Source organism: Coregonus clupeaformis, chromosome 18 (assembly GCF_020615455.1).
Source record: "Coregonus clupeaformis isolate EN_2021a chromosome 18, ASM2061545v1, whole genome shotgun sequence".
Taxonomy (NCBI): domain Eukaryota; kingdom Metazoa; phylum Chordata; class Actinopteri; order Salmoniformes; family Salmonidae; genus Coregonus; species Coregonus clupeaformis.
The window spans coordinates 18,075,409-18,091,249 of NC_059209.1; the positions used below are offsets into that span (position 1 = coordinate 18,075,409).

Below are 15,841 nucleotides of genomic sequence, written 5' to 3' on the forward strand. Positions count from 1 at the left end.
GTTCTTCACGGCGTAGTGTGTTACCAATTGTTTTCTTGGTGACTATGGTCCCAGCTGCCTTGAGATCATTGACAAGATCCTCCCGTGTAGTTCTGGGCTGATTCCTCACAATTTTCATGATCATTGAACTCCACAAGGTGAGATATTGCATGGAGCCCCAGGCCGAGGGAGATTGACAGTTCTTTGTGTTTCTTCCATTTGCGAATAATCGCACCAACTGTTGTCACCTTCTCACCAAGCTGCTTGGCGATGGTCTTGTAGCCCATTCCAGCCTTGTGTAGGTCTACAATCTTGTCCCTGACATCCTTGGAGAGCTCTTTGGTCTTGGCCATGGTGGAGAGTTTGGAATCTGATTGATTGATTGCTTCTGTGGACAGGTGTCTTTTATACAGGTAACAAGCTGAGATTAGGAGCACTCCCTTTAAGATTGTGCTCCTAATCTCAACTCGTTACCTGTATAAAAGACACCTGGGAGCCAGAAATCTTTCTGATTGAGAGGGGGTCAAATACTTATTTCCCTCATTAAAATGTAAATCAATGTATAACATTTTTGACATGCGTTTTTTCTGGATTTTGTTGTTATTATTCTGTCTCTCACTGTTCAAACAAACCTACCATTAAAATGATAGACTGATCATGTCTTTGTCAGTGGGCAAACGTACAAAATCAGCAGGGGATCAAATGCTTTTTCCCCTCACTGTATATATATATATATATATATTTGCTACTGCTCGACAAAAAACTATCTTGGTCGACCAACAGCCTATCGACCAAACAATCGACCAGTCTAATAATTGGGGTCAGCCCTTTTGACCAGGCTTGCTTCCTTCATATGTAAGTAAACTGTGTTTATTGATTTGACTTTCAGGATCAAGGAAATGCCTCCCCATTAAAGTAAGTACATTTCTTGTCTACCCCTGATCCCAGCCTTTAAAATCCCAGCAGCCATTTTGTTCTACACACCAGCTATTACAGTGTAGTAGTGCTGATAAGTGGAAACTGTAACTGTGGATCTGTTCTTTGTTCCAGAGGAGCCCGAGGTGAGGACCATGAAGATCGTTAAGGTGGTGACCCAGACCGTGATGAACGGCAGTGTAGTGGATGAATCCAGCGAGATGGAGCAGATCGAGGAGAGCAAGACATGAGCTCATCAGCTCCATTAGTTTATTTACATTATCTTCATCATCATCATCATCACACACAGAACCATTGGCCCTCCACATTCTGATTGGACACACGTGAAAGATTGCTTTTTGTCTACTAACCACATTGACTAAGGACAGTCTGAGATGTCCGACCACCAGTCTCTGGACATACAGTAATTGTAGACTGCCGTGATTACTGTTGGAAAATGTGTGGGGTCAATATATAATCAATATCGGGAATATATAATCTTGGGTTTATTTGAGAAATAGTAAACACATTTTCTGCATCTTTAAGGGTGTTTTTTTTGTGTGCTTTAATTGGTGATGGGGTGAGAGTAAGTCTGGACTACAAGTGTGTATGTTTTTATGTGAGCAGGAGGTCATGAGAGATCCCTTCAACATCCTACTTTACATTTAGTTGTCTTAATGGCATGTAGTAACTTTGTAACTATATTGTACATTTGTAACCAAAATGTAACTATAGTATAGTTGCATAATTATTATTTTTTTAATCCCATGTAACCACATGGAATTGTAACTGTGTAACTTCATGCAAAGTGTGAACTCAGCTTGAATAATAAAAAGGTCAGCATAACAAGCAGATTCATTTACCCACCGAATGTAATAGTATATTGTTGTATATCTGTATGCTTTCACCTCTATCACCTCTATGTCCTTAAACAAGGCTAATTTGAAACCCTGTGGAAGAAGAAGCAGGAACTGAATATAACAGGGAGGCAGAAACTGAGGAAAGAGTTATGAAATTCAGCTACAACAAGAGAGCAGAAGCCAAAATAGCTATGTGACCCAAATACAGTAGTCTCAGATGTCAAGCCTTTGTGTGTGTATATGTGTGTGTGTGTGTGTGTGTTTGGTTTCACTATCCTTGTGGGGACCTGAAGTGGGGGCATTTTTCCAGTCTCCACAAGGCAAAAGGCTATTTTAGGATTAGGGGTTGGGTTACAATTAGGGTTTGAATTAAGGTTACGGGTTATGTTTAGGGTTAGAGTTAGGGGTTTGGGGTTAAGTTACGGGTTAGGGTTTAGAGTTGGGGGTTAGTGTTTTGTCCACACAAGGATAGTAAAACAAATGTGTGTGTGCATGTATGTGTGTGTGTGCGAGAGAGAGAGAGAGAGACTGAAGTTGTTTAGCGAGATGTTCTTTTGTCATCTGATCAAAACAGAAAGGAAAATGTTTTAATTGATTAGACTCAATCCACTTCTGTCACCTGCCACCAATTCTAAATCACATTTATCAAACTAAAACACACGTTTGTTTGCAATGACAACAGTGACTCCCTTGACAGCCTAGGCAGGCAGTACAATAGTGTTGATGTCATGAAAAGCATTGCACTATCCTGTCTTTCTGGGTTATTGTGCTGCGTATAGAGGTAAGATCTGGTGTCATGTCAGTTATAATACCATCTATGGCTACTGTCACCTGCCCCAAACTGTCTATCTGAGCTCTATCTTACTCTTGTTAACATGGATGATCAGTTGTAGATAAGGGCCAAACTTTTATCTTCTATCGCTCTTTATAATGAGCCTGTCTAACTCAATATGGTACTTCGCGAGTGTGTTCTATTTCTGTAAAGTGCACAGTACTCATTTGGGTTTTTTCAAAGCACCCTTTTTTCTACCCCTTTCACTGCCCTGACCTAGTGTGTGAAGTTCCCCGCTGACTAGTACGTATGTGCTAAGGTAGACGTCACCTGAGCAGCTGAAGTACTGAGGTCACTAAAGCACTGTATATAAGATGGTGACTCCTCAGCTCCCATCACACTGTATAATGACATGAGTTTCATGTACACTACATGACCAAAAGTAAGTGGATACCTGCTTGTTGAACATCGCATTCCAAAATCATGGGCATTAATATGGAGTTGGTCCCCCCTTTGCTGCTATAACAGCCTCCACTGTTATGGGAGGCTTTCCTCTAGATGTTGGAACATTGCTGCAGGGACTTGCTTCCATTCAGCCACAAGAGCATTAGTGAGGTCGGGCACTGATGTTGGGCGATTAGGCCTGGCTCGCAGTCAGCGTTCCAATTCATCCCAAAGGTGTTTGATGGGGTTGAGGTCAGGGCTCTGTGCAGGCCAGTTAAGTTCTTCCACAACGATCTCGACAAACCATTTCTGTATGGACCTCGTTTTGTGCACGGGGGAATTATCATGCTGAAACAGGAAAGGGCCTTCCCCAAACTGTTGCCAAAAAGTTGAAAGCACAGAATCATCTAGAATGTAATTGTATGCTGTAGGTTTAAGAATTTCCTTCACTGGAACTAAGGGACATAGCCCGAACCATGAAAAACAGCCCCAGACCATTATTCCTCCTCCACCAAACTTTGCATTTGAGCAGGTAGCATTCTCCTGGCATCCGCCAAACCAAGATTCGTCCATCGGACTGCCAGATGGTGAAGCGTGATTTATCACTCCAGAGAACGCGTTTCCACTGCTCCAGAGTCCAATGGCAGCGAGCTTTACACCACTCCAGCCGACGTTTGGCATTGCACATGGTGATCTTAGGCTGTGTGTGGCTGCTTGGCCATGGAAACCCATTTCATGAAGCTCCCGACGAACAGTTATTGTGCTGACGTTGCTTCCAGAGGCAGTTTGGAACTCGGTAGTGAGTGTTGCAACCGAGGACAGACGATTTTTATGCGCTACGCGCTTCAGCACTCGGCGGTCCCGTTCTGTTAGCTTGTGTGGCCTACCACTTCGCTGCTGAGCCGTTGTTGCTCTTAGACGTTTCCACTTCATAATAATGGCACTTACAGTTGACCGGGGCAGCTCTAGCAGGGCATCATATGACGGTGCCACGTTGAAAGTCACTGAGCTCTTCAGTAAGGCCATTCTTCTGCCAATGTTTGTCTGTGGAGATTGCATGGCGGTGTGCTCAATTTTATACACCTGTCAGCAACGGGTGTGGCTGAAATAGCTAAATATACTTTTGTATATATAGTGTATCTACCTTAAATACCCTATGTAACAGTATGCAAATCTCTACCGATAATCCATCACATCATATTTACAGTATGTATGCTTATTTCATGATAGTCATTTAACTACTGTGTAGAGTATAGTCTATTGACAATATGAAATATTCCTTTTCATGTTCTCTATATTCTTGAATGACTCAATGGGCCGCTGACATACATTTTCACAATACAAAGACTATGACATTGTGTCAGTGGTGAACCAGGAGGGCTTAGTGCAGCAGAATAAAGATAAACTAGCGGGGTGAATAGCAGCACCACAAATACACTCATGTGAGTCACATGAAAGTACATTTTTCTGAAAGGAACTATCAATGTCTGTTATATGTGAAACAAATGTTTATAAATGGCTTTGTCTTACAGAGTCATACGTTTTGAGAATAATTGAATGGAAGCTGAGACAATGTCATGGAGGGGCTGTGGTTACTCAAGGCATTCATTTATGTGGTCACACACAAGCATGCACACATAGGTACGTACACACTTTCTCTCACACACACACACACACACACACATGCAGACTATACAAGGTGTGCACAGACAAAGATACAAATATACACATACATTATATTAGCAAACAGGTGCAGTTCAAATGATAAAAGATCTTTCTTCCTAAAAAGGAATAAGAAGGCGTAATTACATGAACCTGACTGGCACCAAAACTCAGTTAATTCTGTGCTTTCATATCACCTCAGATATGTAGTTACAATAGAAGTATATAACCACATCACTGTCTGCCAAATCTGCAACACAATCCTGGAAACTCTGTGAAAAATCACAAAAGTAGTTTGCACAACGACACTATTAGGGGTGTTAATTGATGCCCACTTCTGCAGTTACATCTGTCGGTGTGGTGTGGGGATAGTGCTTTAGGTAGTGTGTCCTCAACTCATGGAAGCACTGTTGTGCAGAATATATCTGGTGAATACTTTCTTCAGTAGCCTGTATTCTTTTGTATGAGAGGACTGCCCCCCTGTGGCAATGTCTGACCTGCAATATTCAAGACTCAATTCAAACCAAACCTGCATTGCTGTATCTCCGCAGTACTGTAGCTCTTTTTCCCATGGTCAAATAAAATCAAAGAATGAACAATGTAAAAACCTTGTACTACTAACTACTACTACCAAGTAGACTCCCTTTCATGGGTAAACACAGTTACTTTTCAGAATAAGAAGTGTTTGTGCACAGGCATGCAGTAATTTGTATAAAGACACTGAACACATTGCTACGGTATTATGAAAACTGACCGTATTATCCAAGGATTATGGCCCATAATACTTATAGTATAACCTCTGACTGTATTCAAATGACATTGATATCAAACATAATTTGCAGTAGGCTACACAGAGTACTTAGGAAAATAGCAATGAATGACTGAAACATTTGTATGTAGCCTACTGCATCTTCTAATCTTTCAAAGACATCTCTGAGACCTTTTCTTAAATGTACAAGGTACAATACAGTCATATGTGACATTATGTCATCAGTTCAAAGATATGACTTTCCCCTAGTACTCTGTTTTCGTACTTTCTTTACAGTGAGTGAGCCAGGTTCAATGGTCGCCATTGGTGTTGGCTAATGGGGATCCTAATAAAATCAAATCCAATCAAATGGTGTGCCCTTTAACCAATTGGACACAGGGTCAACCTAAAGTATTATGGGCTGGACTAAACCTAAAGCATTATGCTCTGGACTAAATTGCATTTGAATCATGACTAATCATAATTTGCCTTAGTCATACACACAATTTAGCCTAACTTATTCCTGGACCACTGTATGGTTAATGTTCATTTTAAAAGCAACGGTTGTTAATCTTAATTTTAAGTAATAGACCAAAGGCATGTTTTAACCATGCAAGGTTCATGAAATCAAATGTGTAGTTATTGCCAAAAAAATGTCTGAATTAAACCTATGCCATGATTTATTTAATCTGGGTTTGGCTAATGGAGGCAAACATTATCTTTAAAACAAGTTTATTTTTTATATTCTAACTAACTCCATAATGATGTGCATGTTGAACTAGTGACCATTTCTTAATACAGAACGGGAAGCCAACACATGAAAGCCTTATGTAAATACAGGGGTGTTACGCTGCATGCTAGAACCTGTGAACTTTGAACAAGAGAGCACAGATTAGTTGTGGCAGCATAGGTTAGGTTACTCCAGCTCAAAGCCACAGCCAGATGACTGCTTTCACTGGGATGTGAGGTGAAGAACTGCTGTTTGGGAGGTTGGCCAAACATCACTTTGGATTTTAGGCTCCTTGCAGACAGATCTTTTTGGTAAGTGTTTATGTGAAGCAACATTTCTAGTTGAAAGTAACAGATTTAAGTAGTGGAATATGGGAATAGTTAAGCCTGTTGTTAAAACAGTTGCTCAGTACCTAGTGTTGAATACATGGCATCATCAGACTTACATTTTCAAATTAACTAATTTTAACTCATATCTACAGTATGTATACAGAGAACTATAGAAGAGATATAAACGTATATAGAACTACAAACTTGACTTGATTCAATAGCCTTAATACAACATAAATGTCTAACATGTTCACATCTCAAGAAGCATCCTCCAAACACTTTTGTAGTTCTACAAATCCAAATAAAACTCAGCATCTGTAAAAACGACTAGCAGGACCATGTAAAAACGGCTAGCTGGAGCTCGTCTGAGCAGTCGGCTGTGAATGCCCTCAACCGCTATTAACACGATGTTGAGGCCCATTACACTTTTAATTGTCAGCACCACAAACACACACATATACACAGCTGCTTCCATTGAAGGTAGTTCTTTACAGGGGCACCACTTTGGTTTTAGAAGTGGGAGGGACATAACCTGGTGGGGGGTCTGGGGGTCCTCCCCCAGAATAGTTTTGGGCATCTAAATTGATTTCCTGCATTTTTACACAATCCAATATGCCATCTCAATTTAGAACAAAAAGTAAGCACAAATGCAGTCATCAAGCTAGGTAAGAGATCACAATTAAATATGTTAAAGTGATTAATAAGACTGAACTAGATCAAAGGTAATTCAATAATAAATATTGTGTTGCACCTTTAACCAATAGCCTAACAAATGAACAACTCTTGAAAAAATTCAGACTTTTGATTGTCTTTATTAAGACATGCTCTATATCAAATTTCAGCCAGACTGACCAGCCAGCCCGAACCGCCTGCACGCCCAACCCCCACCAGTCTAGTCAATAACTCAATTTATCACGTTTCAGGAGAAGACCCAGATGCAGACAGTGTCAAAGAAACAAAAGTTTATTACAAAAACATGGGGCAGGCAATTGACAGGTCAAGGGCAGGCAGAGGTCAGTAATCCAGATCAGAGTCCAAAAGGTACAAAACGGCAGGCAGTCTCAGGGTCAGGGCTGGCAGAGGTCAATAATCCAGGGTGGTGTGACAAGGTACAGAATGGCAGGCAGGCTCAGGGCAGGCAGAATGGTCAAAACTGGGAAAACTAGAAAACAGGCACTTGAAAAAGACAACCGCTGGTAGGCTTGACGAAACAAAACGAACTGGCAACAGACAAACAGAGAACACAGGTATAAATGGGGAAGATGGGTGATACCTAGAGGGGGGTGGAGAGAATCACAAAGACAGGTGAAACAGATCAGGGTGTGACATACAGTGGGGAGAACAAGTATTTGATACACTGCCGATTATGCAGGTTTTCCTACTGTCACGCCCTGACTCAGAGGACGCTTGTATGTTGAGTCAGGGTGTGTATTTTCCTTGCTGTGTTTGTCCATGTTGTACATTCTAGTATGTATAGATCTATGTTGGCCTGTGTGGTTCCCAATCAGAGGCAGGTGTCACTCGTTGTCTCTGATTGGGGCCCATACTTAGGCAGCCTATTGGCACTAGTGGGTTGTGGGATCTTGTTGCGTGAAAGGTATATTATTTGTGTCTACCTTGGACTTCACGTTTCGTTTCGTTTCTTGTTTTGTCGTTCTGTTTATTAAGTTTAAATAAACATGTATGAATATCACGCTGCGCCTTGGTCCGTCCCGTCTGTAAGCGAACGTGTCACCTACTTACAAAGCATGTAGAGGTCTGTAATTTTATCATAGGTACACTTCAACTGTGAGAGATGGAATCTGAAACAAAAATCCAGAAAATCACAATGTATGATTTTTAAGTAATGAATTTGCATTTTATTGCATGACATAAGTATTTGATACATCAGAAAAGCAGAACTTAATATTTGGTACAGAAACCTTTGTTTGCAATTACAGAGATCATACGTTTCCTGTAGGTCTTGACCAGGTTTGCACACACTGCAGCAGGGTTTTTGGCCCACTCCTCCATACAGACCTTCTCCAGATCCTTCAGGTTTCGGGGCTGTCGCTGGGCAATACGGACTTTCAGCTCCCTCCAAAGATTTCTATTGGGTTCAGGTCTGGAGACTGGCTAGGCCACTCCAAGACCTTGAGATGCTTCTTACGGAGCCACTCCTTAGTTGCCCTGGCTGTGTGTTTCGGGTCGTTGTCATGCTGGAAGACCCAGCCACGACCCATCTTCAATGCTCTTACTGAGGGAAGGAGGTTGTTGGCCAAGATCTCGCGATACATGGCCCCATCCATCCTCCCCTCAATACGGTGCAGTCGTCCTGTCCCCTTTGCAGCAAAGCATCCCCAAAGAATGATGTTTCCACCTCCATGCTTCACAGTTGGGATGGTGTTCTTGGGGTTGTACTCATCCTTCTTCTTCCTCCAAACACGGCGAGTGGAGTTTAGACCAAAAAGCTCTATTTTTGTCTCATCAGACCACATTACCTTCTCCCATTCCTCCTCTGGATCATCCAGATGGTCATTGGCAAACTTCATACGGGCCTGGACATGCGCTGGCTTGAGCAGGGGGACCTTGCGTGCGCTGCAGGATTTTAATCCATGACGGCGTAGTATGTTACTAATGGTTTTCTTTGAGACTGTGGTCCCAGCTCTCTTCAGGTCATTGACCAGGTCCTGCCGTGTAGTTCTGGGCTGATCCCTCACCTTCCTCATGATCATTGATGCCCCACGAGGTGAGATCTTGCATGGAGCCCCAGACCGAGGGTGATTGACCGTCATCTTGAACATCTTCCATTTTCTAATAATTGCGCCAACAGTTGTCCTTCTCACCAAGCTGCTTGCCTATTGTCCTGTAGCCCATCCCAGCCTTGTGCAGGTCTACAATTTTATCCCTGATGTCCTTACACAGCTCTCTGGTCTTGGCCATTGTGGAGAGGTTGGAGTCTGTTTGATTGAGTGTGTGGACAGGTGTCTTTTATACAGGTAACGAGTTCAAACAGGTGCAGTTAATACAGGTAATGAGTGGAGAACAGGAGGGCTTCTTAAAGAAAAACTGACAGGTCTGTGAGAGCTGGAATTCTTACTGGTTGGTAGGTGATCAAATACTTATGTCATGCAATAAAATGCAAATTAACTACTTAAAAATCATACAATGTGATTTTCTGGATCTTTAGATTCCGTCTCTCACAGTTGAAGTGTACCTATGATAAAAATTACAGACCTCTGCATGCTTTGTAAGTAGGAAAACCTGCAAAATCGGCAGTGTATCAAATACTTGTTCTCCCCACTGTAACTCTCTACCAACACAAGTTCCTTCCCAGTTCCCACCTTTAATTTTTTTAGTTCCCAAGGGAAAGGTTTGGAAACTAAAAAAAACTAAAAACATACACCTAAAATATACATTAACACACAGAAACAGCAAATCCTCCATCTAATTAATCTCATACGCCTAATAGTACTGTAGAGCTCTTTTTACTTGCACACACTATAGCTGGATTGCCCCATCCTGTCCCTAGGGGTCCACCACCCTGCAGCACCCCAACCCAACACACCCCACTCAACTTTAGGATCTTAGTGAAACATTCATTATTGGTTTCGGATGTGTTAGGCCAAGGCCAGAGTGACAACCCACAGGACGGCAGACCCCAAGAGCCAGGACTGAGCAGCCCAGCAGCTAGGGATTGCCTAAATAGGTATCTCCCCTGACCTGGGCATGTTTTCAATACAGACTCCTTTTGTCGTACTATATTCCATATAAGGCATCCAGATCTTATAAAAGTTGCCCAGTATACCCTTAATCTGGTAATAAATCAAAGCTAGTGATATATAAATTGACATTGTGGGAGCTAGTGATATATAAATTGACCTTCCAATTAATGGCAATGCATTTCTTAGCCGCTATAAATGCTTGGTTACACAGTTACTTCAGATAGCAGTCTCCAGCATCAACATTTCCAAGCAAACAAAAATAGGGAGAAGGGAGAATCTATAGACATGCTGAGATAAAAGAACATACTTATTGATGTGCCAGAATTCAGTAAGCCTTCACAAGACCATAACATATGCAAATACGTCCACTTTTGTGTTTTACACCTCCAGCAGAGGAATGACATTTCTGAGTGCATGTAATTCAGTTTCAATGGCATATAATATGTTCTATGGATGGTCTTAAACTGCGGTAGTTTATGTCTGAAATGATAAGAACATGACTGGGCATTCAAACTGTGAGAATGTGATTTGAAGGAGTCAGGCGCAGGAGGGTAAATCACAGAATACAGAGTTTATTCCGTAGAACACAGTTACGCTGGATAGTTTAGTTTTGATCTGTTAAGTGAAACAGCAGTTACCTTGCCAGCTATATCAGTCAACTAAAGAGTAGCCAGTTTCTGCTCTGCTTCCCTTTACAACTCAGTGAAAGAGCTCAACACATACACACTGAACTATGCTCAACTCTCCCTTGCTGGTCCATCCAGCCTTCCAGAAGCTTTGCCTTCACACAGCCCGTCAACCCGCTCTGTTGTGTCCACGTGGTCCTAAATCCAGCGGGCTGAACACTCCAAACAGCCTACCCGACCGCTCTGAGGTGTCCGCATGGTCCTAAAGCACACCAGTCGCCACTTTTTGTATCACATTGTAATGATAAAACTGGGAGGGACAAAAATGCCATTTCAGAATGTGGGGGAGACATAACCCTGTCCCCAGTGAACGTTGTGCCCCTGGTTCTTTATGTGAGGTAATCCGAATGACTTGGAATCTTATTGGTGTGGTTCTATAAATCAAAGATATGCACACATGTAAACAGTATTAGTTAAGGGTTATAACTATGCAATATACATATGTACATGAATAAATGGCAAATGGCAATACACTTACAACACGTCTATGAAGGGCTATAAACACAGCATCAATATAAACATAAACCTAAACATTAACCTCTTGGAGATAAATTAATTACTTGGATTGACAAAGGGACAAGATTTATGGCACCCTCTCTCTCTCCGGAATGGTATGAGAATCTGCCGGGCTGAGATCTTATCTGATCTGCCCTTGTGCCACAGAGTAGTAAATTACTCTGCGCATGAGCAAACTCTAAAAACCATCTGGGATGACTCCAGTAGTTCGCCCATGGCAGCGCAAAAAACACCTTAACAAAGGCCACTATGGAAAACGCTGCTGTAGCGTGTACATACAAAAAACTATGTTTACTAATACAACAATTAAACAACTTCTGTAAAAATACTTGTGCAACCAATGCAATAATAACACTTATGGCAATACTGAATAATACTACATACGATAAACAATACGCAAAGCAGTATTGGCAACTCTAACATTAAGTAATAGTAACAGCCATAGAGGAGAACATATGGCTGAAACTTATCAAAGTAACTTTAAGTAATTCATGGTACTTACCTATTATTACATCGAATGTAAAACCTTCAATAAAGAGACGTTGTTGGAGTAACTTCCATCCACTACAGAGTCTGACCCTTACATAACATGAGCATGAAGCCTGGTCCAGATGTAGAGAGAACTTGCACACCTTTATAGTAATGTGCCTGAACGATTGAGTCAATTTGGGAATGACTGGTACAATTGTGATAGCATTGGAAGACTTCATAGCAATAAACAGTGTCTCTACGTTTTCAATTGTCGGTTGCTTATTTATTTACATGTAGGTGTAAAGGTTTTTTATTATCTTTTTGATTCATGTAAGCAGTACACTGCGTTTGTGTTTCAGTAAAGGTTCTGTAAGTCTACTGTAATTTACTGGCTTCTGTGCTGCCAGTAATTTATTGTAAATGTACAGCAACCTACTGGCTACTGTGCTGCCAGAAATTATTGTAAAAATTACAGGAAATGTTTTACAGTGTACATGTAATACACTTTGTTCAGGTATCAGTACTCTTGTTGATTTGTGCCAGTACTGTTGGTCTAAGTCTGCTTCTGGTGGAACACCTAGGCTAATTCTCTCTGTGAAGATCAATAATGTACTGTATTATTCATTTGTTAATCAGGTATATTCAAGTAAATTATACTGAATAAAAATATAAACGCAACATGCAACAATTTCAATGGTTATACTGAGTTACAGTTCATATAAGGAAATCACTCAATTGAAATAAATAAATTAGGCCCTAATCTATGGATTTCACATGACTGGGCAGGGGAGCACCAATGGGTTGGCTTGGGATGGCATAGGCCAGGGCCAGCCAATCACAATGAGTTTTTCCCCACAAAAGGGCTTTATTACAGACATAAATACTCCTCAGCATGCCAATTGCACGCTCTCTTAAAACTTGAGACATCTGTGGCATTGTGTTGTGTGACAAAACTGCACATTTTAGTGGCCTTTTATTGTCCCCAGCACAAGGTGCACCTGTGTAATCACCAACACATTACATGTTGCGTTTATATATTTTTTTCAGTACAAGCTAATCACTACAATATAAGAGGGTTTACAAATAATTACATTTTTCGCTGTAATTTCGAGTAATTTTGAAAGAATTTATGTGTTTGAGAATAACAGGCAACCAACTAGAAACTATTTTATAGGAAATAAGAGATGTAGTTTATCTTTAACTAACTACTCTTCCCTTGTATCTTCTATCAAAGGATTCACCTTAGAATGCATCAACCAGCCCTGGTCACGGTTGCTGTGCTGCTCTTCTCTCTGACCACTGTCTATGGGGGGAAGGTGCTGGTCTTCCCATTGGATGGAAGCCACTGGGTGAACATGAAAGTCATCGTCGAAGAACTGCACTCCAGAGGCCATAGCATCACAGTGATTCGTCCATCCGCCAACTGGTACATCAAGGAGAAGTCCCCTCATTACTCGTGTATCACCATCCCTGCATCTGGTGGAGGAATTGATGAGAAGATCTTTAGTTCATTTGTGACCAGATTACTGCAGATCAAAAGGGAGGGTGGAGGTTTCTGGTCTCGTATGAGTCTGGAGCTTGAGGTGGGGAAGCAGTTCTATGAGTCAAACAAGGATTTGATTGAGATGATGACTATGATATTTGAAGATGCCGAGCTAATGCAATCGTTCCACGATGCAAACTATGATCTGGTTCTGACGGATCCTGCCACTGGTGCGGGCACGTTACTGGCACACCGCCTTGGTCTTCCTCTTGTCTTCAATGTCAGATGGACAATCCAGGGCGAGGGTCACTTTGCCATTGCTCCCTCACCTCTCTCATATGTCCCAGTACCAGGAGCAATGTTGACGGACAAAATGACTTTTCAGGAGAGAGTCATAAATATTCTGTTTTATCTTTTTACAAGGGTTCAAATGGCATACGTCACAGACCTTAACTACATTCCGTTTGTCCGTCGTTACTTTGGCCCTGATGTTCACTACATGTCATTGCTCCAGGCAGCAGACATCTGGCTCATGAGGAATGACTTCACCTTTGAGTTTCCTCGTCCCACCATGCCAAACGTGGTCTACATGGGTGGCTTCCAGTGCAAGCCCTCCAAGCCGCTTCCCCAGGACATGGAGGACTTTGTCCAGAGCTCCGGGGACCATGGGGTCATCATGATGTCCCTGGGGACCTTGGTGGGACAACTTCCTGAGGACATCGCTGAGGACATCGCCACTGCTTTCGCCCAACTGCCTCAGAGGGTTATCTGGAGGCACACTGGAAAGAGACCCGCCTCCCTGGGTAACAACACCTTACTGGTGGACTGGTTCCCCCAGAACGACCTCCTGGGACACCCCAAGACCCAAGCCTTCGTCGCCCACGGAGGCACCAACGGAGTCCAGGAGGCCATCTACCACGGTGTCCCCATAGTCGGCCTCCCGTTGATGTTTGACCAGCAGGATAACCTCAACAGGATGAGGGCTAAGGGAGTGGCTAAGATAGTGGACATCGCCTCCGTAGACAAAGACATCTTCCTGGAGGCAGTGAAAGCTGTTCTCTATGAGCCGTCCTACAGGAAGGCAATGCAGAGGCTCTCCAGGCTGCACAGGGACCAGCCTATGAAGCCACTGGACCGCGCCATGTTCTGGATCGAGTTTGTCATGAGGAACAAAGGAGCGGCACATCTGAGGACAGAGTCCTACAAGATGTCTTGGTTCACCTACCACTCTGTGGACGTCATAGCTACGCTATTGGCCATTGTGTTGCTCATAATACTGGTTAGCACTTTTGTTGTAAGGTTTTTGTGGCGTAAGGTGTTTTGTTGGAGGAAAGTGAAACATGAATGATATAGATGTGTTTTGAGGTGTTATTGAATATTGATATATTATTAAATTATCAATAAATATATAATTAATCAAATATTGTAATTATTATTTGCTGATATTCTTCTAAAACCATCCTTTCAGCAACATCAAGAAGGCCATAATAATTTATGCTGGTATTTGAAACAATACAGTAGGTTATTTTTGGTAATATACAGTACCAGTCAAAAGTTTGGACACACCTACTCATTCAAGTACATTGTAGAATAATAGTGAAGACATCAAAACTATGAAATAACACATATGGAATCATGTAGTAACCAAAAAAGAGTTAAACAAATATATTTTATATTTGAGATTCTTCAAATAGCCACCCTTTGCCTTGATGACAGCTTTGCACACTCTTGGCATTCTCTCAACAAGCTTCACCTGGAATGCTTTTCCAATAGACTTGAAGGAGTTCCCACATATGCTGAGCACTTGTTGGCTGCTTTTCCTTCACTCTGCCATCCGACTCATCCCAAACCATCTCAATTGGGTTGAGGTTGAGGGATTGTGGAGGCCAGGTCATCTGATGCAGCACTCCATCACTCTCCTTCTTGGTCAAATAGCCCTTACACAGCCTGGAGGTGTGTTGGGTCGTTGTCCTGTTGAAAAACAAATGATAGTCCAACTAAGCCCAAACCAGATGGGATGGCGTATCGCTGCAGAATGATGTGGTAGCCATGCTGCTTAAGTGTGTCTTGAATTCTCAATAAATCACAGACAGTGTCAACAGCAAAGCACCCCCACAACGTAACACCTCCTCCTCCATGCTTTACGGTGGGAAATACACATGCAGAGATCCTCCGTTCACCCACACCGCGTCTCACAAAGACACAGCGGTTTGAAATCTCTAATTTGAAATCCAGACCAAAGGACACATTTCCACCGGTCTAATGTCCATTGCTCGTGTTTCTTGGCCCAAGCAGGTCTCTTCTTTTTATTGGTGTCCTTTGAAGTGGTTTCTTTGCAGCAATTCGACCATGAAGGCCTGATTCACACAGTCCCCTCTGAACAGTTGATGTTGAGATGTGTCTGTGACTTGAACTCTGTGAAGCATTTATTTGGGCTGCAATTTCTGAGGCTGGTAACTCTAATGAATTTATCCTCTGCAGCAGAGGTAACTCTGGGTCTTCTATTCCTGTGGCAGTCCTCATGAGAGCCAGTTTCATCATA

At 42.2% G+C, this 15,841-nt stretch overlaps 1 protein-coding gene across 1 annotated transcript; it reads left to right on the plus strand.

The window, feature by feature from the left end:
* Nucleotides 1-6,305: 6,305 nt before the first annotated feature.
* Nucleotides 6,306-14,720, plus strand: LOC121551205 (UDP-glucuronosyltransferase 2A2). Its single transcript, XM_041863758.1, has 2 exons — nucleotides 6,306-6,421; nucleotides 13,051-14,720. Exon 2 carries the CDS (start codon nucleotides 13,064-13,066, stop codon nucleotides 14,645-14,647), a length of 1,584 nt encoding a protein of 527 aa, XP_041719692.1. The 5' UTR covers nucleotides 6,306-6,421; nucleotides 13,051-13,063; the 3' UTR covers nucleotides 14,648-14,720.
* The last annotated feature ends 1,121 nt before the right edge of the window (nucleotides 14,721-15,841 follow it).